The sequence below is a fragment of the Schistocerca americana genome, chromosome 3 (genome assembly GCF_021461395.2).
Source record: "Schistocerca americana isolate TAMUIC-IGC-003095 chromosome 3, iqSchAmer2.1, whole genome shotgun sequence".
In the NCBI taxonomy this organism is placed as follows: Eukaryota; Metazoa; Arthropoda; class Insecta; order Orthoptera; family Acrididae; genus Schistocerca; species Schistocerca americana.
In genome coordinates this window covers 386986328-387013940 of record NC_060121.1, presented here as the reverse complement: position 1 = coordinate 387013940, position 27613 = coordinate 386986328, and the positions used below count along the sequence as shown (strand labels likewise).

At 37.3% G+C, this 27613-nt stretch overlaps 1 protein-coding gene across 1 annotated transcript in view; it reads left to right on the top strand.

Annotated features, from left to right (window-relative positions):
• Positions 1 to 24219, top strand: part of LOC124605705 — a 310921-nt gene extending 286702 nt beyond the window's left edge. The window contains exon 11 of the mRNA XM_047137569.1: positions 23961 to 24219. Coding sequence (XP_046993525.1) covers positions 23961 to 24109 — 149 coding nt within the window. The 3' untranslated portion in view covers positions 24110 to 24219. The remainder of the gene's footprint in view (positions 1 to 23960) is intronic.
• The last annotated feature ends 3394 nt before the right edge of the window (positions 24220 to 27613 follow it).

Sequence of the window (27613 nt, the reverse complement as noted above, 5' to 3'; positions counted from 1 at the left end):
CAGGAAGCACAAACATTCTTAAATGTATATGCCAAAAAGTGACATTATTTTAAATTATTTAAATACAAGGTGCGGCTCATAAAACCGACCCATTAACATAACAGATGCACATCTTCTGTCAAGTTTGAATAAAATTCCTCCAGGATTCCCATATACACATCACTGTTCACTGTCGTCTCAAAGAATATGGGCCCCATAACGCGTTTGGTGGAAATGGCACAACAAACACCAATCTTCTCGTCATGCAAGGGTACCTGGAGGATCACATGAAGATTTTCTGTCGACCAATACCAGTTGTTTTGGGAATTCAGATAGTACCCAGATAGGTGAAACCACACCTCATCACTCATGATGAGCCTTAGTGGCTCCAACACACCACTGGCAACATTTCTCAGCGGCCACGAACAGAAATTCAGTCTCTTCTGCAGGTCAGGCTCCTTCGGTTTGTGCACAACATTTACTGAGTACGGTTTTAACTTAAGTCCCCTTACAACACGTCTGCAACTTCTGTCACTCACATAAACCTGTTGATTCAGTCTCCTGGTTGACTTCCAAGGACTTCTTGTCATGATCTCCTACACCTGCCTCTTTAATTCAAGTGTGCAGCCAGGTGGTGGTCTGTTCCAGTGAGTATTTTGAACCAGTCCTGTACACTATCATTTTTCAGTCAGTTTCTGTATAATGCTTTTTGCTGGCACAGAACATCCTGGAAATTTCTCCTGAAACCAATTCTTTGTTTTCACAAAAGATCCACTGTGAACGAATGCTTCAACAATGGCAGCACTCTCAGGTAACGAATATGACATTATCACACACTCACACTAACCCAGCTTTACACAACGAGACCTTTTTCTCGACTGGTTTCAAGTTCACTGGCTACGGTTGCAGCTGCCTTTTACAAAAATAAAGTTTCGTGTAGTGTCGGTACATCAGAGGAAATGGTTAGTTCGTGCACGACCGTTTGGACTGCGTTTCTCGTTTTACATTCTTATTGATCACACGCATGCACTGGAACATTATCGTTGTGTATGACTGCTGGTTTTACGTGCCACACCTTGTATTTCCCTGCATCACTCTCATTTTCTCTATACCTGTATTTCCCAAGATCATGTCATAGCTAAGCAATCTGTTCACTTAAGCGTAGTAGGCACTCAGAAATGCTTCAGTGCTTCAGCAGTCCCAAAGCCTTCTTAGCACATAACATCATTTACTTATTTTTTTATTCGAAAATTCTAGATGCTTCTCCCATCTCAAGAGCTCATTCAGGGCAGTAATTTTTCTGGAAAACCTGGAATTCTCATGGCATTGCACTTTACCTGGAAAAATTAGGGATATCTAAGGGAATTTCATAAAATCTCACGGAATTCAGCACTTTTAACCTGGCATTGAAACTGAATTTTATAAATCACAAATTTTATAATACTCAATATTTCAAAGTGTATTAGTCTTATTTATACCATTTCTTATACATGACTGACGATTAAAAACTACAGTTAAACTACTGCTTATGTGGTATGTAGCTCAACTGAGAGGAAAGGAAAGTCATTATTGTGGCTTGTGGCTTGGTGCCTCCTCCAAACTCCCCTCAGCTCCCGCCCCTCCCCACACCAATTAATTTATCAGGAGCTTCTTGACACCATATTCCTCCTTACACCTGGAATTCTCAGGGATTTTTTTTCCAAGCCTAAGTAGCCACCCCGTCATCCTCTTATATGGCTAGAAATTTTGTGGATGGAGCTTGCACAATAGCATAGTTTCCTAACTCAGTTTTTATGGTGCTTTTAGCTCTACTTCTAATATTAAGGAAATTCATCTGTAGCATTTTCCCTTACTTATGACCAAAGCATTATCAAGCTCTGACTGAATATTTATTCAGCTACTTCATTATAGATATGCAACTACTTCATTATAGTTAACTGCATCCTCTGCATAATGGTTGAAGTTACTGTTAAAATTGTCCACAAGCCAGGTCATTAATACACAACATGAACAGCGAGGATCCCAACACACTTCCCTAGGGCACAGCCTAAGTTACTTCTACATCTATTGATGACTCTCCATCTATGATAACTTGCTTCTTGCTCCCTACCAACTACTCCTTAATCAAATGACAAAATTTGCTTGATACCCCTTATGATCCTACTTGCAATAATAAGCATACGGCTGATACTGAGACAAATACCTTTTGGAAGTCTAGAAATACTCTGTCCACCTGGCTGCCTCAACCCATGGCTTTCAGGATGTCATGTGAGCAAAGCACAAATTGTATTTTGCATGACCAATGTTTTCAGAATCAGTGCTAGTTAACATGGAGGTGTTTATACAGAGATACCTCATTATGCCTAAGGTCAGAATATGTTCTAGAATTCTACAACAAATGTCAAGGATATTGGATGGTAGTTTTGTGGATCACTTCTATTACCTACCCTTCTTGCAGACAGGTTTGACACCTGCTTTGTTCTGACTACTGGGCACGCTATTTTGTTCGAGTGATATACAGCACTGGCAGCTTAGGCCTACAGTTAACTGAGGGGATATCTTGACACGATAACTTGGAAAATTCTGTGGATTGTCTTTTACTTGTATTTTAAGAGAGTACGCAAAATCACAATACCGAAAAGAACGAGAATCTTCATCTATTATTATAAACACCAACCACCAAAGATCTTACGTTAATGCACACAGACTATTTTGTTTACTATGATCTTTGTGAATCTCAACACACTCTCTTAAACAAAACAATATGGTATTTCACAATACAGATTTCACCATAGTCTCTGAATTAATAAAAACAAACAAAAGATTTTAATTTCAATCAAACATCGACTTATCTTTGTCTTTCAAAAGCAATACTTTGGAGAGGTTTAGTTAGAATGTCAGCAAGTTATTCTTGAGTTTGACAGTATTGTATGTTGAATCATCCATGATTTAGTTCATCACTGATTAAATGATATTTCACATTAATGTGCTTACTTCTTGACATTTGACCAGATCTGATCATTGCTATTGCACTCTGGTTGTCCACACAAAGTGTAATTTTCATGTCTTTATTCAGCAATTCTTCCATGAAATTCTTCAAAACTTTCATTTCTTGGTAACACTGATCTGTAGATATGTATTCTGCTTTGGTAGTAAATAGTGCAACAATGCACTGATTGTTGCATGACCAAGTGATCAGACCATTGTTGTACAGAAATACAAAAGCTGTTATGCTTTTTTATCTTTCTTGTCACCTGCAAAATCTGCATCACTGTATTCCATTATTTCTATTTCTCATTTTCTTCATGAGCAGAATATTGCACTCCTTGTTGAATTCAGATATCTTAAAGTTCTCTTCAGAATTTGGATGTTGAGTATTTGGATCACTTGATGATCTGTTATCATAGTTCATTGCATGTGCCAAATCTAGTCTAGTTTTGCAAGGATAGAATAAAAGTTTATTGTCTAATAACATAAAATTTCAACTCACTAACGCAATCTACAGGAGACTTGTCAAAACACTAAAATTGGTTTACTATTTTTCTTGTAATACAATATATTGCACTATATGTGTAATTAATATGCAACTAATTTTTTTGTTAATACATGACCAACTTTTATAAATTAACAGTCCTAAGTACTTGCTCTCTCCTGCACAAATTTTCAGGTTGTCTTTCATGAATTCTTCTACTGAATAGTAATATTTCTGTGCTATTTTTTCATTTAAGGTATTTTTCAGTGTTTCTTAATATATACTAAGCAATTCTCTTTCTTATAAATTTTTATACCCTTATACTGTAGAGTTTCAGCATAAATGCTGTAATCATGTTGAAAATGATTGGCTACAAATATATCAGGGTTACTATGTACAAAGATAATTAGCTCATAGATGTTTATTGAGGGAACATTTGATATACTTTGATTTTTTGGGAGTGGACAACATGATTTTCCTCAGCCTAGGTTGTGCATATTTCTAATGATGGTTTCATGAAGTTCTAATATTAAATACATATGGTTTGAGTGAACCCAAAATACAATTCCGTACCTTATTACTAATTCAATACTGTTTTTATTATGTCCATACTGGCAGCATTGTACAGTATCCTCACTGAAAATGCCAGGCTATTTAATTTATTTGAAAGGTACTATATTTGTGAGTCCCATGATAGCTTTTTATCCAGTTGCATTAGGAATTTCACACAGCTAGCTTCCTGTAAATTTTGCTTGTTTTGATTTAAACTACATTAACTGTGTCTTTTCCATGTTTGATTTTAACCCATTTAAATTTAACCAGATATCTGTGTTTTCTAAAGTTTCAGAAATTTGGTCAGTACTTGTCCTTTCAATGATTTCAGATATGTCATCTGCAACTAAAACTGAGTGACACTCAAAATTAAGTGGTTGGCCATTTATATAAAACAGAAACATAATGGGTTCAAAGACGGAACCTTGGGGCACTCCCTGTGAAATGATTTTCCATTTCAAAGTATAAGTTTCACACTGTGATGATATAACCACTCTTGTTTAGGCAGGACTTAAACCATTCTAATACAGTGCCCCAAATTCCATATTTTTCCAGTTTATGGAGTAGCAAGGAGTATGCAGACTGTCAAAGGCCTTTGATAGGTCACAAAAATTCCTGTAGCATGCAGTGAGTTTTCTAGAAAGGAGCTAATTTTATCTACAAAATGGTTTATTGCAGACACTGTGGTTTTGTCTTTTTGAAAACCATACTGATTTTTTGAGATTACTGTAAATGTTTTTTAAGAAATTTTGAATTTGTATTGTGACTATGTATTCAAATATTTTTGATAGTGATGGAAGAAGAGAGATTGAGTGATAGTTTCCCACATGCTCTGTTGTGCCTTTTCTGAGTAGTGGCTTAACTAATGCCTAATGCCTACTTAAATGTCTCTGGAAAATAACCTTCTTGAAGGGACTGGTTAACTATTGTAGATAATGGCTGTGCTATTATTTTAGAGATTGTTTTTAACACTTATATTGGTACCCCATCCCATCCTGCTGATGTTTTACTTCTCTATATCTTTTCAGCAGTTTTTCTGAATATAATGAAAAGTTCACCTTCAAATTGCTTGGTGTTAAAGAAATTTACCTTATCTGGGTAATATTGTACATTGATGTTTGATTTGTTTGCGTTTATAAAGAATTCATTAGCCTAAATGAGTCTGAAATCTGAGCAGGACTTACAATGGTTTTGGCCTCTATCTTGATTTCAGAAATATCATGTCCTCTAGCTGGGGCACCTGTTCCCACTTTGATCACTTACTTGCCTATGCCTTTGAGTTGTTTTCAGTGTCCAAAATAATTCTATTATTTGTCAGTTCTTTTGCTGTCTTTACAACTTTTTTAAACATATTTTTGTAATTTTTTACTTGGGTAACAAAATCAGGACTTTTATTATGTTTTAGTTTCCTGTGTAGCTTTCTTTTTCTTGCACTAGATGCTTTTGTTCCTTCAGAAATCCACTTCACTTTATTTCATACTTTTTATGGTGTACAGTAAGGGGAAAGTTTCATACAACATGTAGAAAGTTTTCAAAGAAAGTAACAAAATTAAATACTATGATATATAGCCCACTCCACCTTGTTTAACCTATGATGGAACTAAGTTCATATTTCCTGTGCTGAACTGGCGTTTGGTGTAGGTCTTTTTGATGCAAGGTTCTGCTGTTTTTGGTTACTCCATGAACAGAGCACAATGATCATTATAAGTATAACTGCTTAAAATATTTTGAATATAATAGAGGGAAACATTCCACGTGGGAAAAATATACCTAAAAACAAAGATGATGTAACTTACCAAATGAAAGCACTGGCAGGTTGATAGACACACAAACAAACACACAAAATTCAAGCTTTCGCAACCAACGGTTGCTTCATCAAGAAAGAGGGAAGGAGAGGGAAAGACAAAAGGATGTGGGTTTTTGAGTCATTCCAATCCCGGGAGCAGAAAGACTTACCTTAGGGGGAAAAAAGGACAGGTATACACTCGCACACACACACATATCCATCCGCACATACACAGACACAAGCAGACATTTGGAAAGGCAAAGAGTTTGGGCAGAGATGTCAGTCGAGGCGGAAGTAAAGAGGCAAAGATGTTGTTGAAAGACAGGTGAGGTATGAGCAGCGGCAACTTGAAATTAGCGGAGGTTGAGACCTGGCGGATAATGAGAAGAGAGGATATACTGAAGGGCAAGTTCCCATCTCCGGAGTTCTGACAGGATGGTGTTAGTGGGAAGTATCCAGATAAGCCGGATGGTGTAACACTGTGCCAAGATGTGCTGGCCATGCACCAAGGCATGTTTAGCCACAGGGTGATCCTCATTACCAACAAACACTGTCTGCCTGTGTCCATTCATGTGAATGGACAGTTTTTTGCTGGTCATTCCCACATAGAAAGCTTCACAGTGTAGGCAGGTCAGTTGGTAAATCACGTGGGTGCTTTCACACGTGGCTCTGCCTTTGAGCGTGTACACCTTCCGGGTTACAGGACTGGAGTAGGTGGTGGTGGGAGAGTGCATGGGACAGGTTTTACACCGGGGACAGTTACAAGGGTAGGTGCCAGAGGGTAGGGAAGGTGGTTTGGGGATTTAATACGGATGAACTAAGAGGTTACGAAGGTTAGGTGGATGGCGGAAAGACGCTCTTGGTGGAGTCGGGAGGATTTCATGAAGGATGGATCTCATTTCAGGCCAGGATTTGAGGAAGTCGTATCCCTGCTGGAGAGCCACATTCAGAGTCTGATTCAGTCCCAGAAAGTATCCTGTCACCAGTGGGGCACTTTGGGGTTCTTCTGTGGGAGGTTCTGGGTTTGAGGGGATGACGAAGTGGCTCCGGTTATTTGCTTCTGTACCAGGTCGGGAGGGTAGTTGCGGGATGCGAAAACTGTTTTCAGGTTGTTGGTGTAATGGTTCAGGGATTCTGGACTGGAGCAGATTCGTTTGCCACGAAGACCTAGGCTGTAGGGAAGGGACCGTTTGATGTGGAATGGGTGGCAGCTGTCATAATGGAGGTACTGTTGCTTGTTGGTGGGTTTGATGTGGACGGACGTGTGAAGCTGGCCATAGGACAGATGGAGGTCAACGTTACCCAGGACTGGGTAACCAGGCCAGGCCTGCCAACCCAAAGTTTGGTACAGATTTATTGATGACCTCTTCATGCTCTGGACTCACAGTGAAGAAGAACTCCAGAATTTCCTCTCCAACCTCAACTCCTTTGGTTCCATCAGATTCACCTGGTCCTAATCCAAATCCCATGCCACTTTCCTTGATGTTGACCTCCATCTGTCCAATGGCCAGCTTCACATGTCCATCCACATCAAACCCACCAACAAACAACAGTACCTCCATTATGACAGCTGCCACCCATTCCACATCAAACGGTCCCTTCCCTACAGCCTAGGTCTTCGTGGCAAATGAATCTGCTCCAGTCCGGAATCCCTAAACCATTACACCAACAACCTGAAAACAGCTTTCGCATCTCACAACTACCCTCCCGACCTGGTACAGAAGCAAATAACCAGAGCCACTTTCTCATCCCCTCAAACCCAGAACCTCCCACAGAAGAACCCCAAAGTGCCCCACTTGTGACAGGATACTTTCCGGGACTGGATCAGACTCTGAATGTGGCTCTCCAGCAGGGATACGACTTCCTCAAATCCTGCCCTGAAATGAGATCCATCCTTCATGAAATCCTCCCCACTCCACCAAGAGTGTCTTTCCGCCATCCACCTAACCTTCGTAACCTCTTAGTTCATCCCTATGAAATCCCCAAACCACCTTCCCTATCCTCTGGCACCTACCCTTGTAACTGCCCCTGGTGTAAAACCTATCCCATGCAATCTCCCACCACCACCTACTCCAGTCCTGTAACCCGGAAGGTGTACACGATCAAAGGCAGAGCCACGTGTGAAAGCACCCACGTGATTTACCAACTGACCTGCCTACACTGTGAAGCTTTCTATGTGGGAATGACCAGCAAAAAACTGTCCATTCACATGAATGGACACAGGCAGACAGTGTTTGTTGGTAATGAGGATCATCCTGTGGCTAAACATGCCTTGGTGCACGGCCAGCACCTCTTGGCACAGTGTACACCGTCTGGGTTATCTGGATACTTCCCACTAACACCAACCTGTCAGAACTCCGGAGATGGGAACTTGCCCTTCAGTATATACTCTCTTCTCATTATCCGCCAGGCCTCAACCTCCGCTAATTTCAAGTTGCCGCGGCTCATACCTCACCTGTCTTCCAACAACATCTTTGCCTCTGTACTTCCGCCTCGACTGACATCTCTGCCCAAACTCTTTGCCTTTCCAAATGTCTGCTTCTGTCTGTGTATGTGCGGATGGATATGTGTGTGTGTGAAAGTGTATACCTGTCCTTTTTTCCCCCTAAGGTAAGTCTTTCTGCTCCCGGGATTGGAATGACTCAAAAACCCATATCCTTTTGTCTTTCCCTCTCCTTCCCTCTTTCCTGATGAAGCAACTGTTGGTTGTGAAAGCTTGAATTTTGCATGTATGTTTGTGTTTGTTTGTGTGTCTATCAACCTGCCAGTGCTTTCGTTTGGTAAGTCACATCATCTTTGTTTTTAGATATGGTTAAAATATTATCTATACATGTTGCTGACATTTCATTTACGCAAGTAAAATGCTAATTGCAACAAACTGTTTATCACTCCACACTATGGACAATTTGACTTTGCTACCTTGATTTCTTCAGTTTCTCCATGTGTTGAAATTGGACTTGTTAAAACTTTAATTTTTCAATTTTTTACCTTTTCACCATTTCTTTAGTATATTTTTCTTGATGAATAAACATACCTTCTTTCATTCTATTAATTTCAGATCCAAGATATATTGTTGATTTTTCATCAACTGTAATCTCAAAGTTTTTCTTCAGTTTTAGCAGGAGATTTTTCATTTGACATATTTGTTTCCAACTAGAATGTCATTGTCAACATATACTGTAAAATACATTTTCTCCTCAATGTCTGATTTGTAAACACATCAGTCAAATTTCAATTGGAGGAGTTTTTCACTTTTAGAAACTTTTCCAGTTTCTTATTCCATTGCAAAGAAGCTTGTTTCATAACATGTGGTGCCTTTTTGACCAGCCAAATTTTGCCAGGTTTCTTGTATCTCTCTGGAACTCCCATGAAAACTTTTTCTTTTAGATCACCATTAAGAAAGACTGTTATGACATCATATGTCATAATTATCAAATCTTCTTGTGCAGCAAGTGCAAATAGGAATCTCTCAGAATTGGTTTGCGAAGCAGAACTAAAAACATCAATAAAATCCAGTTTTGCTTGATCTTGTATATGTCCCCTTGAACTAGCCTAGATTTGCACTTTCCACTAGCCTATATATTTAAACCCATTTTCCTGTAATTCTTTCATTTCCATAAACAATTTCTTTATCCACCAGAGACCATGTTTCATTTTTCTTAAATGATTCTTTCCTTCATTTATAGCCTTTATCCAATTTCTCTTGTCTTTGCTTTCAGCACATTCCTTGTATGTGAGGCTGACATTATCATCATATCTCTTTAGCAAATGTGTTTGAAATCTTTGCTTCTGATATATTTTTTGATCTTCTTTTGGAGTTTTTCTTCCGGCTCTTCTCTTCTTTCTTCTTCTTGTTCTTCTCTCCTTCTCTTGGATTTTCTTTTATTTCTTAAAAATCTTGTTTTTTACAGTTAGATGTATCCCTTCTTCTTTGGTTCATTAATTTTGCGTCCTTATTGATGAGTAAACTCAGCACCACTTGCTTCAGAAAATGTTCCAGTCTTAGGATTTTATATGGCATAGCCATTGTCTGTATATCCTACAAGAACACCTCTTTTGATCCTTACACTCAGTCTTTTTAAATACCCAAGTCATTTCATAGACACTACAGATACAAACATGCCCAGTCTTGACAAATTTGACCTTCTGCCACACCACACTTGAACTGGAGTCACATCAACAGCTGTAGCAGGACTTCTGCTCTTGAGATAAGCTGCAGTCAAAACTGCATAACCCCAGATTTTGTTTCCAAGTTCTGAACTTAACAAATAGTAAGATTTGTTCTTTCTGCCTTACCATTCAGTTAAGGAGAAATAGTGTAGTCAATCGCTATACCTTTATTTTTACAGCATTCCTTGAAGTCAGTACTTTTGTACTCTGTCCCTCTGTCAGATCATATTTTTTCTGCCTTGAGACTGAAATTAGCTTCACTTTCACCTACATATTCATTGATGTGGTCTTCTGTTTCATCTTTTGTGTCAAGACTTGTTAAACAATTTTCTTTATTGAGATAAGTTGGTGGGCTTACCTTACCACATAGCTTACATCAGTGTGTATAATCTCAAGAGGTCTCGTTGCTCTGTACCACACAGGGTTGAATAGTTTTGTTATTTGATTTGCCATGATACATACTTCACAACAAGCCATGTCCTCTTCTAACACAATTTTTGCCACACAGTACTGGTATTTTCTTTAGGAAACTGAAATTCAGATGTAGTTTTTTGTGCTGCTAATCTCTCTCTCTCTCTCTCTCTTTTCCCCTGTCACTTCTGATTTCAATTATGTATAGTCCATTCTCTGATTTGTTGCCCTTCAATATAGTACCTCCATCTCTTACACTCATAATATTTTTCGTGTCAATATTACCACTCCCCCTTTTTTGTAATATTAATTTTAGTATCTTCACAACTCTTTGCATTTGACATCATTTTTCTTTCACGTGTCATGTGCTCATTACTTCCATTGTCTACAGCAATCTTGGTATCTGTTTTACCAGTCTTCTATTCCTGCTTTTCTGTCACAAGTAATTCTGAAAGGAAAACTATTTTTGGTGCTATCTTCATCTTATCATATTCATCTTTGTAATGACAGTTTTCTGCTGGATGATATCTGTTTTGTGGTACTTACATGGAGGTAGTTCCTTTATTGCCCAGTACTCTCCCAGATGACACTTAATATGTGTAGAGCACTGTGTTTTGTTCTATTATCACTAAGTTTCTTTTCACACCCACTCACTCACTCACGTAGTGACCTGAAGCTCTACACCCTGTAATATGCCGGGCTGTATCCTTGTTCATTAGTGCCACTTAAAGTTCATGTCACAACCGAATGTATTGAAACATTTCCTCACCCAGTAGATAGTGCGCAGTGTTCCTGACCTACCCTGCTTTGCTTATTCAATATTGTCTTCTCAGTAGCTGTGTCTGTCTCACCTAAATCACACTGAAATTAAGAAGCCAGGATCATAGATTAAGTTTTCCAAAATCAAAACTCAAGACCATATTCGTTGTTGAACATTTATGACAACCACAGTGTGATTTATTTGTTATCACTCACACACACAATATTCATGTGACCAGGCCTCTTACACTTAATTGTCACATTAGGTAGGTCAAAAACTTCCGGTCTTTAACAATGTTCACAATTACACTTTTTTGGTACCGACCGGAAAAATTAACTGACTTGCCGCACTTCTGCTCCATGAGAATCTGACCGAGAACTAACTGAGAACTGCACCAGCTCGGACCTTATATAGACGAGTGCTTGAATATTTGACTGTTTCTGTTAATATATTATAGTTTATAATTTCCTAGGGTTAAAATGATCCTTTGTAATTGGTTTTGAAGATAACTATTGGGTTTTATTACTTAAATAACATGAGTGAGCTGTATCAATTTAAATACGCGGAACGAACTTATGCATCCGCAGTGGGAATTCCCGACTTACAACCATGGCAGCCCTCTTGAAACATAATTTTTACTTTTTCAAATTTACTTAATTCTTAATTAATGAACTTACAAAGTTTGGACTGGAGTCATTTTATGTAGAAAAATAAAGGTATCAAAACAGATCTCAGAATTATTTAGTAGTTTGGTCACAATAGGCACTGAAAGTCATACAGGCTACAGATTTCAAGTCTTAATATCTATTTAACTAATAGACTTCAGGTTAATTTAAACACTTTGCTGGCAGTAAAATTTAGGCTTTCTTTTGGATGCATTCTTATAGCTGAATTCAATCTATTAGCTCACTAGAATTTTACTTAATATGTATTGTCCAATATACGTCATTGTTCATAACTTTTAATAGGATGCATTTCCAATAAAACTAATTAGCTCATTACTTTTAGAATAGCCATTAGAATGTACTGAAATAATTGATTTCACTAGGGGAATCTTATTTAAACTACTTCTGAATTCTGCACTATGAGGCTGAAGGCCACAGAATCTGTAGTCGTAATCTGAATAGTGAAAAAGAAAAAAAAGAAAAGTTCCTTGCTTAACAAATTTACTGAAGGAGTGTAAAACCCTGCTTTGTTACAACCCAAAGCATTTCACTGGTTTATGATTTTTCTTATTCTGATCTTGTGGCTGCAGCTTTGAATGCAACAAGTATTTGTTCTTTACTTTTCTTCATTTTATCTTCTTCTGACTGAAGCACTGATTTCAGGTTTTTTAATGTTTCCTCCTTCTTAGAACTTAAGTCTCAAGCACTTCCAAAATGTTTATATCAGTCAGACAATTTTATTTTTATCCTTGTCATCAGTACTGTTTCATCAATATCCTTCCTCAGGCAGTTCATTCTCAATATTAGAGTTTGAACTTAAACAATATTATACATCATGTTCAGACTCCTGTCATGTTCAAAGTTGTAAATCCCTCCAAGTAATGGAGTCTTTTGCTGGTCTGTGTTCTTCTGATATACCTCATTAAGTGTATCATACATTTCCTTAGACATTTTGCAGATAAGGACATGGCTTTTAACACAGATATCTATGACTCTCAAAATATAGTATTTTGCAAGTGTGTCTTTTAGTAAAGTATCCAACAAAGCCTTTTGCCATGAACATAACATTTATTTCTGGATTTATATGTATTGTAATCCACAAGACTGAAAAGGAATGATAGTCCTCACCCATTATTAAAACAGCAAACAACGAAGAAATTTCATTAATGCACATGGACTGTTTTGTTTGCTATTATCTTTGTAAGTCTTAACATACCTCAGCTGCAAGTTCTACATAGAATCTCTTAGGAATTGAAGTAGACCCTAGATCTTTGCTTAGCGATTCCAACCATTCCTTAATGCCACTGACATTAATATATATTTCATTCATTTTTGCAGTGGTAGATGAAATAAATTTGGGAAATACCCTTTTGAGAACCAAACACAATTCATTTGGTATCACTCTGCTTCATTTCACACCTTTATTCTGTACTGACTGTTTCTTTAGAAGTTTGTTGTATACTATAAAGGATCCATCCCATCATCAGATTTTCTAGTAGGTACATGTCTATTAAGTGAATGGTCAACTACTTTACATTTAAGCTACATTTCTTGTGTAATGTCATGCCCAGATCAAAATGTTTCGGTTTCATCACTGAGATATGATATGACTGACTCTTTATCTAGTTTGCTGAGCATTCAAATATTTCTACCTGTTTCAGCTGCCCTCTATGCCTTGGCAACCATTGTTGCTACAACTGCCCATGGCCACTGATTAAAGTTTCAAAGTGAACAACCTAAAACAGATCAGCTCTGTTTGTTGCCTTTAGATCAAATATACCTCCATCATGAATGGAATTCCAAACTACCTGTTATAGATCATTTTCAGAGAAGGCATTTAGAAATATTTCACAGGATGTCTTGTTTGCCCACCACTCACAAATCAGTAACCATCCCATATGACTGTTGGATGATTAAAATTTCCAACGATGGTGGGTTGACTGGGGAATTTACTTGCTAGCGAACTGAGGTTTTCTCAAAAGTTATTGATTATCTTGGGGTGTTTCTGTTGGTCAGTACAAATATCCAGTTGCAAGTTAACATCCATCCTTGATGCTGAGTCACACCCAAATAATCTTGCAGACTAGCTTATCCACAAACTTTGAAATATCTGATCCAAGCCATTTGCTCGATTCAGAACCAGGGGCACATGATCAATTCTGAGGATAATACTGCAGATTGAGAGCTTTGTTGAAATTCCATGAGCAAGGCTTTTCTTCTCAGACTTATCGGCTAGCACTGTAATGATGGAGGAGGAGGAGGAGGAGATTACTGTTTAACGTCCCATCGACAACGAGGTCATTAGAGACGGGGCACAAGCTTGGATTAGGGAAGGATGGAGAAGGAAATCAGCCGTGCCTTTTCTAAGGAACCATCCCGGCATTTGCCTGAAGTGATTTAGGGAAATCATGAAAACCTAAATCAGGATGGCCGGACGCGGGATTGAACCATCGTCCTCCTCAATGCAAGTACAGTGTGCTAACCACTGCGCCATCTTGCTCGGTCACTGTATTGATGATGTTGGAACCCAGACAACAGGTATTTTTCCCTCCACCATGCACAACTCTCAGTCGGTTGGACTCAGGCATATTCAATGAGTGCACTTGGTGTTACTTCCCATCAATTGTAGCCATTTCCCTAAGAGGTACCATTGCTCACCATATGTTTGAATGATTAACAAACCCAACCTTTTACATTTGCCTCCCCTTAACACGGGACACAGTAGATTTTCTAACAGTTTCACTTTCAGTTTCAGTGAAAGGTAGGATGTCGAACTTGTTAGATAGGGAGATGGTGTAACTTACTGAGTTTTCCTTCACCCTGCCTCACCTGTACGTAATGTCTAGACCTGCCATTGACATGCCTCTCACACTCAAGTGGACAAATAGTGGTAGATTTCCATAGGAGAGGATAGAACCTGAGGTACCTTGGTATATCTGGTACATGATCCTTGGTAGCCTTCCCAACACAACCATATGTGGCATCTTCCAGTTGCTCAACAGTAGTCAGGGTGATTCTCAGCTGCTTACAATCATCAACTAACTAATTACATGATCAGGAATATCATTTACTGTGGGGCTCAAGTGTCTACCATTCATTCATAGCACTTCTATAGTGCTTTCATGTATGCTTCCATGTGTAACCCATAAATATTACAGTGTTCTCATTGTCTCCCACTAGACACCAAGTGTCTACCATTCTCAAAGCACTTCTATAGAGCTTTCTTCTATGCTTCCATTTGTAACCCATTAATATGTCAGCGTTCTCATTCTCTCTCACCAGATATTTGAGTAACAGGTTTCCAACTTCTACCTCTCACATACTACTTGTATTTGGCTTTACCAACTGATATCATGTTTTATTGTGTGACACATAACTACAGTGTAAGTCATGAAAGATAATTCCGTCCATAGCTGTAAACTTCATAAATTTACAGAATGACACATTTCACTTTATTATGTGATGTATAATAATAAATTGTTATTACAACAATAAATTATTATACCTCATGTAATGAAATGAAAGGTGTCATTCTGTAAATTTATGAAGTAGGGGTGGGGGTTGGGGGATCATTAGACCTGAGAGTGTGGACTGTTTGTAACATTTTGGAAGACAAGTGGCGATTTGTAAGTAAGCATAAAGAAGTTCTAGTTCCAACCCTGTTAAAAACCTACATAATACTGACTTTTAAGTCCTTTTCTTGAAAGAAAAACACCTGACTACATTATATTTTTCACTTTCCCTAAAAGGTAGAGGGTGGCGACAGCCAACCCCCACACCCCGCTTTTCACATCACCCACACTCTTGCCTCTTGAGAAGTAAGAAGTATTAGTTTGCTTGTTGTATATCTGTAGGCTGAAGTTTAAGAGATTAGTCAGGAAGAATCAATAGGCACTGAAGTGAGGTACAGAAGTACTAAGGAATGCTGAGATATGCTTGAAATTCTCTAAGGCCATAGATACAGCAATAAGGAATAGCTCAGTAGACAGTACAGTTCAGTAGACAGTACAGTTGATGAGGAATGGACATCTCTAAGAAGGGCAATCACAGAAGTTGGAAAGATAAACATGGGTAGAAAGAAAGTAGCTGTGAAGAAACCGTGGGTAACAGGAGAAATACTTGAGTTGATTGATGATAAAAGGAAGTACAAAAATGTTCATGGAAAGTCAGAAACACAGAAATATAAGTCACTGAGGAATGAAATAAATAGGAAGTCCAGGGAAGCTAAAATGAAATGGTTGCATAAAAAATTTAAAGGAATCAAAAAAGAATTGATTGTTGGAATGACTGACGCAGCCTGTAGGAAAGCCAAAATAATGTTCAGTGAAATTAAAAGCAAGGGTGGTAACATTAAGAGTGCAATGGGAAATCTACTGTTAAATGCAGAGGAGAGAATGGATATGTGCAAAGAGTGCATTCAGGGCCTCTGCAGGGAAAGATTTGTCTGATGTGATAGAAAAAGGGTTGATTTAGAAGAGATATAGGATCCAGTATTAGAATTAAAATTTAAGAGAGCTTCACAAGACTTAAGATCAAATAAGGCTGAAGGAATAGATAACATCCTATCAGAATTTCTAAAATCATTGGGGGAAGTGGCAACAAAATTCACATTGGTGGGTGACATAGCATCTGACTTTCAGAAAAGTATCATCCACACAATTCCAAAGGCTGCAAGAGCCGGCTCATGCATCCAAGTTGCTGGAAAGAATACTACGGAGCAGAATGGAAAAAAATTGAGGATGTGTTAGATGATGATCAATTAGGCTTTAGAAAAGGTAAAGGATCAAGACATGTTCTTAGGATATGTTATCCTGGAAAAAGCATTTGACAATGTAAAACGCTACAAGATGTCCAAAATTCTATGAAAAATAGGGGTAATATATAGAGAGAGATGGATAATGTGCAATATGTACAAGAACCAAGAGGGAAAATAATAAGAGTGGACAACCAAGAACAAAGTGCTTGGATTAAAAAGGATATTAGACAGGAATGTAGTCTTTCACCCCTACTGTTCAATCTGTACATCAAAGAAGCAATGCTGGAAATAAAAGAAAGGTTAAGGAGAGGAATTAAAATTCGAGGTGAAAAGATATCAATGATACAATTTGCTCATGACTTTGCTATCCTGAGAGAAACTGAAGAAGAATTACATGATCTGCTGAATGAAATGAACTGTCTAATGAGTATGGAATGTGAACTGAGAGTAAATCAAAGAAATACTAAAGTAATAAGAAGTAGCAGAAATGACTACATAGAGGAACTTAACATCAGGATTGATGGTCAAGAAGTCGATGAAGCTAAGGAATTATGTTACCTAGGCCGCGAAATAACAAATGATAAATGGAGGAAGGAGGACATCAAAAGCAGACTAGCACTGGCAGAAAAGGCATTCCTGGCCAAGTGAAGTCTATTAATATCAAAAACAGACCTTAATTTGAGGAAGTAATTTCTGTGAATGTACGTTTGGAGCACAGCATTGTATGGTAGTGGAAGATGGACTGTGAGAAAACTGGAACAAAAAACAATCGAAGCATTTAAGATGTTGTCTACAGACAATCGTTGAAAATTAGGTGGGCTGATAAGGCAATGGATGAAGAGGTTCTCTACAGAATTGGAGAGGAAAGGAATAGTGGAAAACACTGACAAGGAGAAGAGACAGTGTAACAGGACATCTGTTAAGATATCAGGGAATAACTTTCATGATTCTAGAGGAAACTGTAGAGGGCAAAAATTTTAGAGGAAGACAAAGATTGGAATACATCCAGCAAATAATTGAGGACATAGGTTGTAAGTGCTGCTCTGAGATGAAGATGTTGGCACAGAAGAAGAATTCACGGTGCGCCACATCAAACCAGTCCAAACAGAAGACTGATGATGCAGAAAAAAAACTGTGTCTAAGTCTATGAATTCTTGCATGCATTCCTAAAAGCTATATACAAAAATGAAATGGCTACCATACTGTAATGCAGGAGTAGGGTTAATAATGAATAAAAAAACTGGAGTGCGGGTTAGCTACTACAAACAGCATAGTGAACGCATTATTGTGGCCAAGATAGACACAAAGCCCATGCCTACTAGAGTAGTACAAGTTTATATGCCAACTAGCTCTGCAGATGATGAAGAAATTGATGAAATGTATGACGAGATAAAAGAAATTATTCAGGTAGTGAAGGGAGACGAAAATTTAATAGTCATGGGTGACTGGAATTCGTCAGTAGGAAAAGGGAGAGAAGGAAACATAGTAGGTGAATATGGATTGGGGGGAAGAAATGAAAGAGGAAGCTGCCTTGTAGAATTTTGCACAGAGCATAACTTAATCATAGCTAACACTTGGTTCAAGAATCATGAAAAAAGGTTGTATACCTGGAAGAATCCTGGAGATACTAAAAGGTATCAGATAGATTACATAATGGTAAGACAGAGATTTAGGAACCAGGTTTTAAATTGTAAGACATTTCCAGGGGCAGATGTGGATTCTGACCACAATCTATTGGTTATGAACTGCAGATTGAAACTGAAGAAACTGCAAAAAGGCGGGAATTTAAGGAGATGGGACCTGGATAAACTGAACGAACCAGAGGTTGTACAGAGTTTCAGGGAGAGCATAGGGGAACAATTGACAGGAATGGGGGAAAGAAATACAGTAGAAGAAGAATGGGTAGCTCTGAGGGATGAAGTAGTGAAGGCAGCAGAGGATCAAGTAGGTAAAAAGACGAGGGCTAATAGAAATCCTTGGGTAACAGAAGAAATATTGAATTTAATTGATGAAAGGAGAAAATATAAAAATGCAGTAAATGAAGCAGGCAAAAAGGAATACAAACGTCTCAAAAATGAGATCGACAGGAAGTGCAAAATGACTAAGCAGGGATGGCTAGAGGACAAATGTAAGGATGTACAGGCTTGTCTCACTAGGGGTAAGATAGATACTGCCTACAGGAAAATTAAAGAGACCTTTGGAGAGAAGAGAACCACTTGTATGAATATCAAGAGCTCAGATGGCAACCCAGTTCTAAGCAAAGAAGGGAAAGCAGAAAGGTGGAAGGAGTTTATACAAGGGCGATGTACTTGAGGACAATATTATGGAAATGGAAGAGGATGTAGATGAAGATGAAATGGGAGATAAGATAATGCGTGAAGAGTTTGGCAGAGCACTGAAAGACCTGAGTCGAAACAAGGCCCCAGGAGTAGACAACATTCCATTAGAACTACTGATGGCCTTGGGAGAGCCAGTCATGACAAAACTCTACCATCTTGTGAGAAAGATGTATGAGACAGGTGAAATACCCACAGACTTCAAGAAGAATGTAATAATTCCAATCCCAAAGAAAGCAGGTGTTGACAGATGTGAAAATTACCGAACTATCAGTTTAATAAGTCACAGCTGCAAAATACTAACGCGAATTCTTTACAGCCGAATGGAAAAACTGGTAGAAGCGGACCTCGGGGAAGATCAGTTTGGATTCCATAGAAATATTGGAACATGTGAGGCAATACTAACCTTACGACTTATCTTAGAAGAAAGATTCAGAAAAGGCAAACCTACATTTCTAGCATTTGTAGACTTAGAGAAAGCTTTTGACAACGTTAACTGAAATACTCTCTTTCAAATTCTGAAGGTGGCAGGGGTAAAACACAGGGAGCGAAAGGCTATTTACAATTTGTACAGAAACCAGATGGCAGTTGTAAGAGTCAAGGGGCATGAAAGGGAAGCAGTGGTTGGGAAAGGAGTGAGACAGGGTTGTAGCCTCTCCCCGATGTTATTCAATCTGTATATTGAGCAAGCGGTAAAGGAAACAAACGAAAAATTCAGAGTAGGTATTAAAATTCATGGAGAAGAAGTAAAAGCTTTGATGTTCGCCGATGACATTGTAATTCTGTCAGAGACAGCAAAGGACTTGGAAGAGGAGTTGAACGGAATGGACAGTGTCTTGAAAGGAGGATATAAGATGAACATCAACAAAAGCAAAACGAGGATAATGGAATGTAGTCAAATTAAATCGGGTGATGCTGAGGGGATTAGATTAGGAAATGAGACACTTAAAGTAGTAAAGGAGTTTTGCTATTTAGGGAGTAAAATAACTGATGATGGTCGAAGTAGAGAGGATATAAAATGTAGACTGGCAATGGCAAGGAAATCGTTTCTGAAGAAGAGAAATTTGTTAACATCGAGTATAGATTTAAGTGTCAGGAAGTCATTTCTGAAAGTATTTGTATGGAGTGTAGCCATGTATGGAAGTGAAACATGGACAATAACCAGTTTGGACAAGAAGAGAATAGAAGCTTTCGAAATGTGGTGCTACAGAAGAATGCTGAAGATAAGGTGGGTAGATCACGTAACTAATGAGGAGGTATTGAATAGGATTGGGGAGAAGAGAAGTTTGTGGCACAACTTGACTAGAAGAAGGGATCAGTTGGTAGGACATATTTTGAGGCATCAAGGGATCACAAATTTAGCATAGCAGGGTGGGGGGTAAAAATCGTAGAGGGAGACCAAGAGATCAATACACTAAGCAGATTCAGAAGGATGTAGGTTGCAGTAGGTACTGGGAGATGAAGAAGCTTGCACAGGATAGAGTAGCATGGAGAGCTGCATCAAACCAGTCTCAGGACTGAAGACCACAACAACAACAACAACTGTAATATTTTTGGATCTATCCAAACTGTTTGACAGTATACATCATGCTATTTTACTAAATACATTGGCAATGTAGGGAATGAGAGGTGTTCCAAATGAATGGATTACATCATGTCTTACCAAATGGCAACAAAAAATTGTTCTTCAAGAAGATATAACCATTGAAAACATTTTATGAACAACATAGTTATCATAAAAGACTGCAGTCAGATATGATCTCCCACAAAAGTTCACATTCAGTTGAAATGGGACTGTTACCAGCTGTTTAAATAAAGTAAGTTAAATCATTGATACTCACGCAGTTCCTCAGTCCAGCAACAACGATATTTTACATTTATGGAAGTACTGAAGAGTACCATTTCAAAGCAGAAAATAAAATACTCATCTTTTTTAATCTTTTTGTGGAAGTCATTGTCTTCAAGGTGATTCTTGAGAACCTCAGGCTGTTTTAATATCAAATGCGAAAGCTAGCAATTGATTGTTTTCAGAATATATTGGGATATGTAGATGAAAACATAGTCTCAACAACATTTCTTACCTCCAAAATTCCAAAGTACTTCCAAAGCATTTCAATACTGAAACTGTTGCATAACAAAGAGAGGGAAGAACACTATATGTCACTCAGATAAATATGAAATATGACTGCACTCACTTTGGTGCCAAGTCCTGGTATTTATAATAAATTGCGTTGTTCAAGAATGTATTGGAATGATGTTATCAAAATAATTTACATATTTAATATCCAATACTTATTAACAGTGAAAGGAAATAAACAAAATGCACTTTTGATTCTCAAATAGTCTGTAAATTATACTTGTGATGGTAAAAAGTTTAAACACTATCATAATAGCAATGGCACACAAAATGTGTTACCAATTGTTTCTTTCACAATTTATGATGCACATTAGGTATCCCACTGGGATCTCTACAGCAGTACCAGTAGAGCTTGGAAAAACAAATGAGTTATGAAATGACGTGTAATTCACGATACTGCCACTAGGAGACTAGTAAGCAGCAATGGCTGACAATGGAAGACTGATGACACAACAATGATCTGCAATTGTGTTACTTTTTCATGAAACGAAAAGCCTTGTTGTGACTCAGAGGCATTTTTGACAACAGTTTAACACACAATGGGTCCCTTGCAAGAAGACCATCCACAGGTTGTATGACAAATTTGTACACGAAGGAACAGTGTTGGAAGCAAAGCAACCTCAGCCTAAGCCTGTTTGTTCGCTGGAGAATATTGAAGTGGTACGAGTTGCTGTACAGAGAAGTCCCAGGAAATCATGAAGAAAGGCAGCAGTGCAGCTGGGAATATCCAGACGCTCCGTTCAACACATTCTTAAAAGTGACCTTCATATGTACCCATACAAGATGATCTGTGCACAGAAGGTCACTCAAGAACACAAGCAGTACGGACTACTGTTTGCTTAGTGGGCGGAGGATAGGGAAAAAACTTTCAACAACATTTGGTTTTCAAACGAGGGCCATTTTCATTTAGATGGTGTGATTAACAAACAAAATGTGCACTTTTGGGCCACTGAGAACCCACAAGTGCTTCACGAACAACAACACTATGCTCCGAGGATTACAGCGTGGGCAGCAATTTCCAGTCACAGACTTATTGGACCCTTTTTCTTTGAAGAAACTGTGAACAGCGAGCGTTATTTGAGCATGCTTTGCAATAGCTTCATTCCACAGCTTCTAGCTACTGCCTTGACCTTCAACATGCAGTGGTTCATGCAAGATGGAGCAAGGCTACATACTGCAAAGATGTGTTGGAGTTTTTACATGAGCATTTCGACATGCAGATCATTTCACCCAGGTTTCCTGGTCGCTTCAATAATGGACAAAATTGGCCCCAATAAAGTTCATGTTCAAAAACAAAATGGTAACACATTTCGTACACCACCCTGTATTTGACTTGAAAAAGTTTTTGTGTTTTACAAAACTGCATTTTTATAAGCATGTGACAAAATTTCGAAAACACAGCAGGAAGAGCATACTATGCATATTTCCAGTGAGTTTCTGCCTGCTTAGCTGGGTGGTAATGTGCTTGCCTCCCATGCAGCCGGGCCTGTGTATGATTCCCGACCAGGTTGGAGATTTTCTCAACTCATGGACTGGGTGTTGTGTTGTCTTCATCATCATTTCATCCTCATCACTGATGTGGAAGTCGCCCAGTGTGGTGTCAAATGAAATATGACTTGCACTTGGCGGCCAAATTTCCCCGAATGGGGGCTCCCAGCCAATGATGCCATACACTCACATGGAGTAATATGCTGGGGGAATGCATCTTGTAGTCAAACTGTATCCAAAAGATGAAAAGGACTGACCAAAGCTCACAGGGAGCAGAAGAATAAATAACAGACACCATTTTGGACACTGCTTTCACAATACCGGCACTAGATGGGATCTGTCTGACCAGCATTTGATTGTCACATCATAGATCTGTTGCATCTGCACAATTTCCTAGCTAAATACATCTACTTTAAAGGAAACAACATTGGTAGACTACATTTCTGAATGTGCCTCATACATGTAAATGAATGTTTTGAAACAATGTTATGCAGATAATTGATATAATTATAATCCACATAATTTATGTCTGGTAATTTAATATTAAAAATTTCACTTCATCCTGGAAGGAATAATATAGATGTATTTATGCTTAAGTTAGCAGGATATTCCAAAAGTAGAATTCATTTATAGATAACATGGGTCTAGAATATTTGTATTGCATTTCTGAAATAATTGACAAATGTGTGTGGATTTTCAGCAGAAATGTAAAATGCACAGAGAATATGAACATGAGTAATCACAAGTTACATTAGGGTATAGTAACTTACAGAAAAACAGAAATGTTTGTAGACATGAATTAATCTCACAAACGTTTACTAAAAATATTTTGTTGTTGGGGTCTAAGTACTGCAACTTTTCTTGGTTGCATCTCTATATCAGTCACTTCTGTAGCAATTATGAAAAATGATTTTAAATAATTTGAGGCAGAAAATAGGCATGCAAATACTCACTTTTTGCATGCAACATCTGTGGATGAAGAATGCTTAATGTATTCCGTTAGTCACACCATTTCCCAGTGATATGAAGAATATGCCTACACATATCAGCACTTGAGAGCAGCATTTATTGTTTCTCTCAAAAGTTTGTACTTAAGAATCCACAGTTTTTGTTTTAATGGTCTTATTGCATTCCACACATATTTGAAACTACAATATTGACTTTTTCTGTAAACATGTCCAGTGCAGAAGACATTTTACAAGGGAATATTTTTGAACTCATTTGCCTTTCTTCCTCTTTAGTTGCACTGATGGCTAATCACATTTTCTCACCTGTTTGAACACAGTATTTCTAATCAACAAAAACTGTAGTTACCGTACTAAACCAGAAAACCATAACCAAAAGCCAAAAAGAACTTTACTATTTGCATCAAATATTTATTTGTACTTATAAACTCCAAAAATTTGAACAATGTATCCAGTATACTTATTATTCCTTTAATTTCACAGGTATCCTAAGAGATGGCAGTGGCAGTTATCAGCTGTGCATTCATGTATTGTCAATTGCAATGTTGTTATGTGCTCTGAGTTGGATCTGCGAACTGGTTGTCAAATGGCATCAAAAGAGAAAACCATGGTGTTTGCCCTGTTGGTGTTGAAAACTACTGACACTGGTCTACGGTGACCAACTCTAACAACAGAAAAGTGTGTGTGTGTGTGTGTGTGTGTGTGTGTGTGTGTGTGTGTGTGTGTGTGTGTGTGTGTGTGTGTGGGGAAGGGGGGGGGGTGCACCCACTCCTATCAAAATATTCTGTGAGACAAAAACTCTTGATCCATTAAATGGATACAGTCCTTTCTTCATTGCAGAATGATCATGAACAGCATGTGCGTAAGTTAATAAAGAAGGTATCTGTGATATGTGGTTGAACATAAGTGTTCTGTGTACTCTGAATATAAAAGTATGTAAATGTGCTAATTTCCAATGTTTGTAAATAATTTTTTAAAGAGTTTAACTTGCATGTGTGTTAGGAAAATCATTACACTAACACATGAGCTTTTCTCACTTTTTAGGGAATACATTATATTGCTTTTTTTTCATCCTAGTGTTGATTTTAAAATAATTTTTCAGTGTTCTTTGATGTGGATAAGCCTAATAATGTGACATTAGCAAAACTTTCAGTTAGTTAAAAATATATATTTTTAAAATGTTATAATAATTAGGCTAAGAAATGAAACTATTCAGTGGCAAAAGGAACCATTTTTTTAAAAAAAATAAGAATCACTCTATTCCAAATCTATTTAATCTAATGTACTGAATCAATTATCACTTATTAATTAACACATCACTTCCATGGATATTGCCACAAGGAAGAGAAAGTCAGGTTATGTATTAAGAATGTTACAGAAAAATGAGTGAATAAATATCCACCATTTCCTGGTGGTTGCTTGTGTCTGTCATAGTTTATTTTCACATAAAGTGGCTGAAATGTAGTGTTACAGAATTTTGCCATAATGCACCAGTTACAATTCAAATATGCTGTAGCTACACTTGCTCTTTTAGTCTTTTGGAGGTGTGTCAATGCTGTTCTGGTAGTGTGAGGTGGCTTGCCAGCAGTAAAAAGATGACATTATTATTTTAGTAATAATGAACCTTCTGCAGATATATATTGCCATTTTATCATTGTCTTTGTGAATGAAACATATGAAATCAAGGTTCAGTTCTGAACTTGTGCATAATGTGTATTAGAAGAAAGATAGGGTGGCTAATGTCATGCATATGTGTCACTGATGAGTAGCCAACTAAAAATGCACAAAAAAGTACTTGTAGCATGGGAATAACTAGTGAAGAATTTTGTCTGATAAAGTATTGAAATTATATTTTCAGCTAATATTTCCAACAACACAGTTCTTAAAAGTGGGCTGAAAGTATCAAACATATTTAAAATAGCTACAGAGCCCTTTGGCATTTTGCTTGTGATAAATGCCAGTAATCATTCAGCTTTCTTTGATCACAAATTATAATAGTTTTTTAAATGCCTGAAAACTGGAAATATTTATGATAGAAATGCTTCCATGTTAACGTTTATTGTAAATAATTGATATTTTCAAATGCCACAAAAGTACTTATAGGCCCATTCACAAAAATTATAATTTTGATATGAGTATTACATTGATTATTAAAATAAAGGGAACATTTCTTAATAGTTTAAAGCATGATGATAAATGTTATTGAAGCAGTGTGATGATTCCTAGTGGGTAGGATTCTCCCCCTCCCTCTGCGTACACACATGCTGCTGCTGTAAAAATTTCTTCAAGTACGTTTAGGCTACACATCAAGATTGTCTGGCTAATGTGTTTACTTAAGATTGGTCAGAGTAGAGGCAAGTGAGAAAATCTGGTCATTTACATACAAAGATCTCTAGACAAGAGTGAAAAACTCGATGAAATGATTAAATGTGTGGTGAATGTGCAGAGCTTTTTATATACTGCAGTGAAATTCTCTCTCATTTTGAAGATTTTAGTGTAACATTCTTGGACTTTAAATGTCAGTGGTATGACCATTGCCTTGCTCTGTTTTTATTTTTATTTCAAGTAATTTGCAACTTCTGTGAATTAAATTCAAGAAAGTACATGCTTGTAATTAATAAATCTGCATTTTTTACAGTTCAAGATAAAATTAACAGTTGTTGAACTGGCATGTCAACATCATTATGATGCTGCAAAGGTAGTGTCATTGTTCGTAATCCTTGTATTTGATAAGAGATGTTTCCAGTTATAGAAAAATATGTAGTGAATGTGTTAATCAGACAACACAGATGGCATAATTATGGTTATTTTTATCCATTCTCATGAAGAATGCTCTTGCCAAATATTAAATTTTTAATTGTTTACACATTATATAATTTCTGCTTGTTTTATTCATAAAAGACAACAAAACAAACACTGTAAATACACTATAAAATGAAAGAAATTGAGAGGAACACATTGTCAGAAGCTCAGACAGAGAAAGAAGCATATCCTTCTCTGGTTAACCAACATAAGAAATCTTCCATGAAGTTGCTTTAAAATAAAAGGTCTAGGTATGTACTTGTAAAAGAGACTAAAATATGTAAAATTTTGACAATAAGATAGGTTTCATGGTGCATAACTCATGTTATCAAGAAGTACTCAGTCAGCAGTGCAAGATCTGCCATGTTGGATTGTAGCTAGACACACAATAATGTAAGTTAGAAGAATTTGGTGAAACATATAAATTTCAAGTTTGTCTACATGCTGAATAGTCAGCGTGTGTGACTAACATACGAAGGACCAAGGACCAGTACCAGCACTGGTAGGATGAACAACATGGATTCAATGTAATGCAGACAACTGGCAATGAACATTAATGTTTAGGAGATCATTTTCTGTTCAAAGCCCCATTAAACACTATGGATCAACGTTGCCTTAAGCAAAGAATGGAACAGTGGTGTAGTACCAGGCCATTATGTTGTAGAAATATAGCAACATAAATTTAAATTTAAATTTGGTGAAACTGTTAAAACTGTTTCAGTTGCAGCTATAAATCAGCAGTTAGTGAAAAAGATTACTTTTTTATAGTAGTAAGTACATAACACAATTGCATTGAAATCAGTGATTCTTGTAAATTGTGCAGTAATCACTACAAAAGTGGGAACAAGTTTAGTATTTACATTTAAACCAAAAATTAGCAATGTATAAAAATTTCAACACAGATTCTATATTGCTTCATCTTTGTAATTTACTATTAATTTCCCAAACTCTCTTTATGATAGAGCTGCAGAACATTTGAGGACAGAAAACCAATGATAAGACATCAGCAAATGCAATTCCCTTGTTGTACCAGAAGATGATGTTTCAGTATTGGCAGTCAACAAAAAAACTAATTGATACCTAAGATGATTACAGGAACACATGATTAAATAGTTGCTTGAAATATTTACTTTCTTTGAGTTAAGAACTGGTATACATAGTAACAAATGGAAACTAGCTTTCACAACATCTATAGAGTGAAATGAAGTCACTGAAAATGTAATGTATTTCTAACTTTGTGTGTGCCTTAATTTATAACTGAAACATTTATTGATGAAAGATAGAAAATTAAAACACTGTAGAACATTTCCAATAAATAAATTTTATTTAAGTAT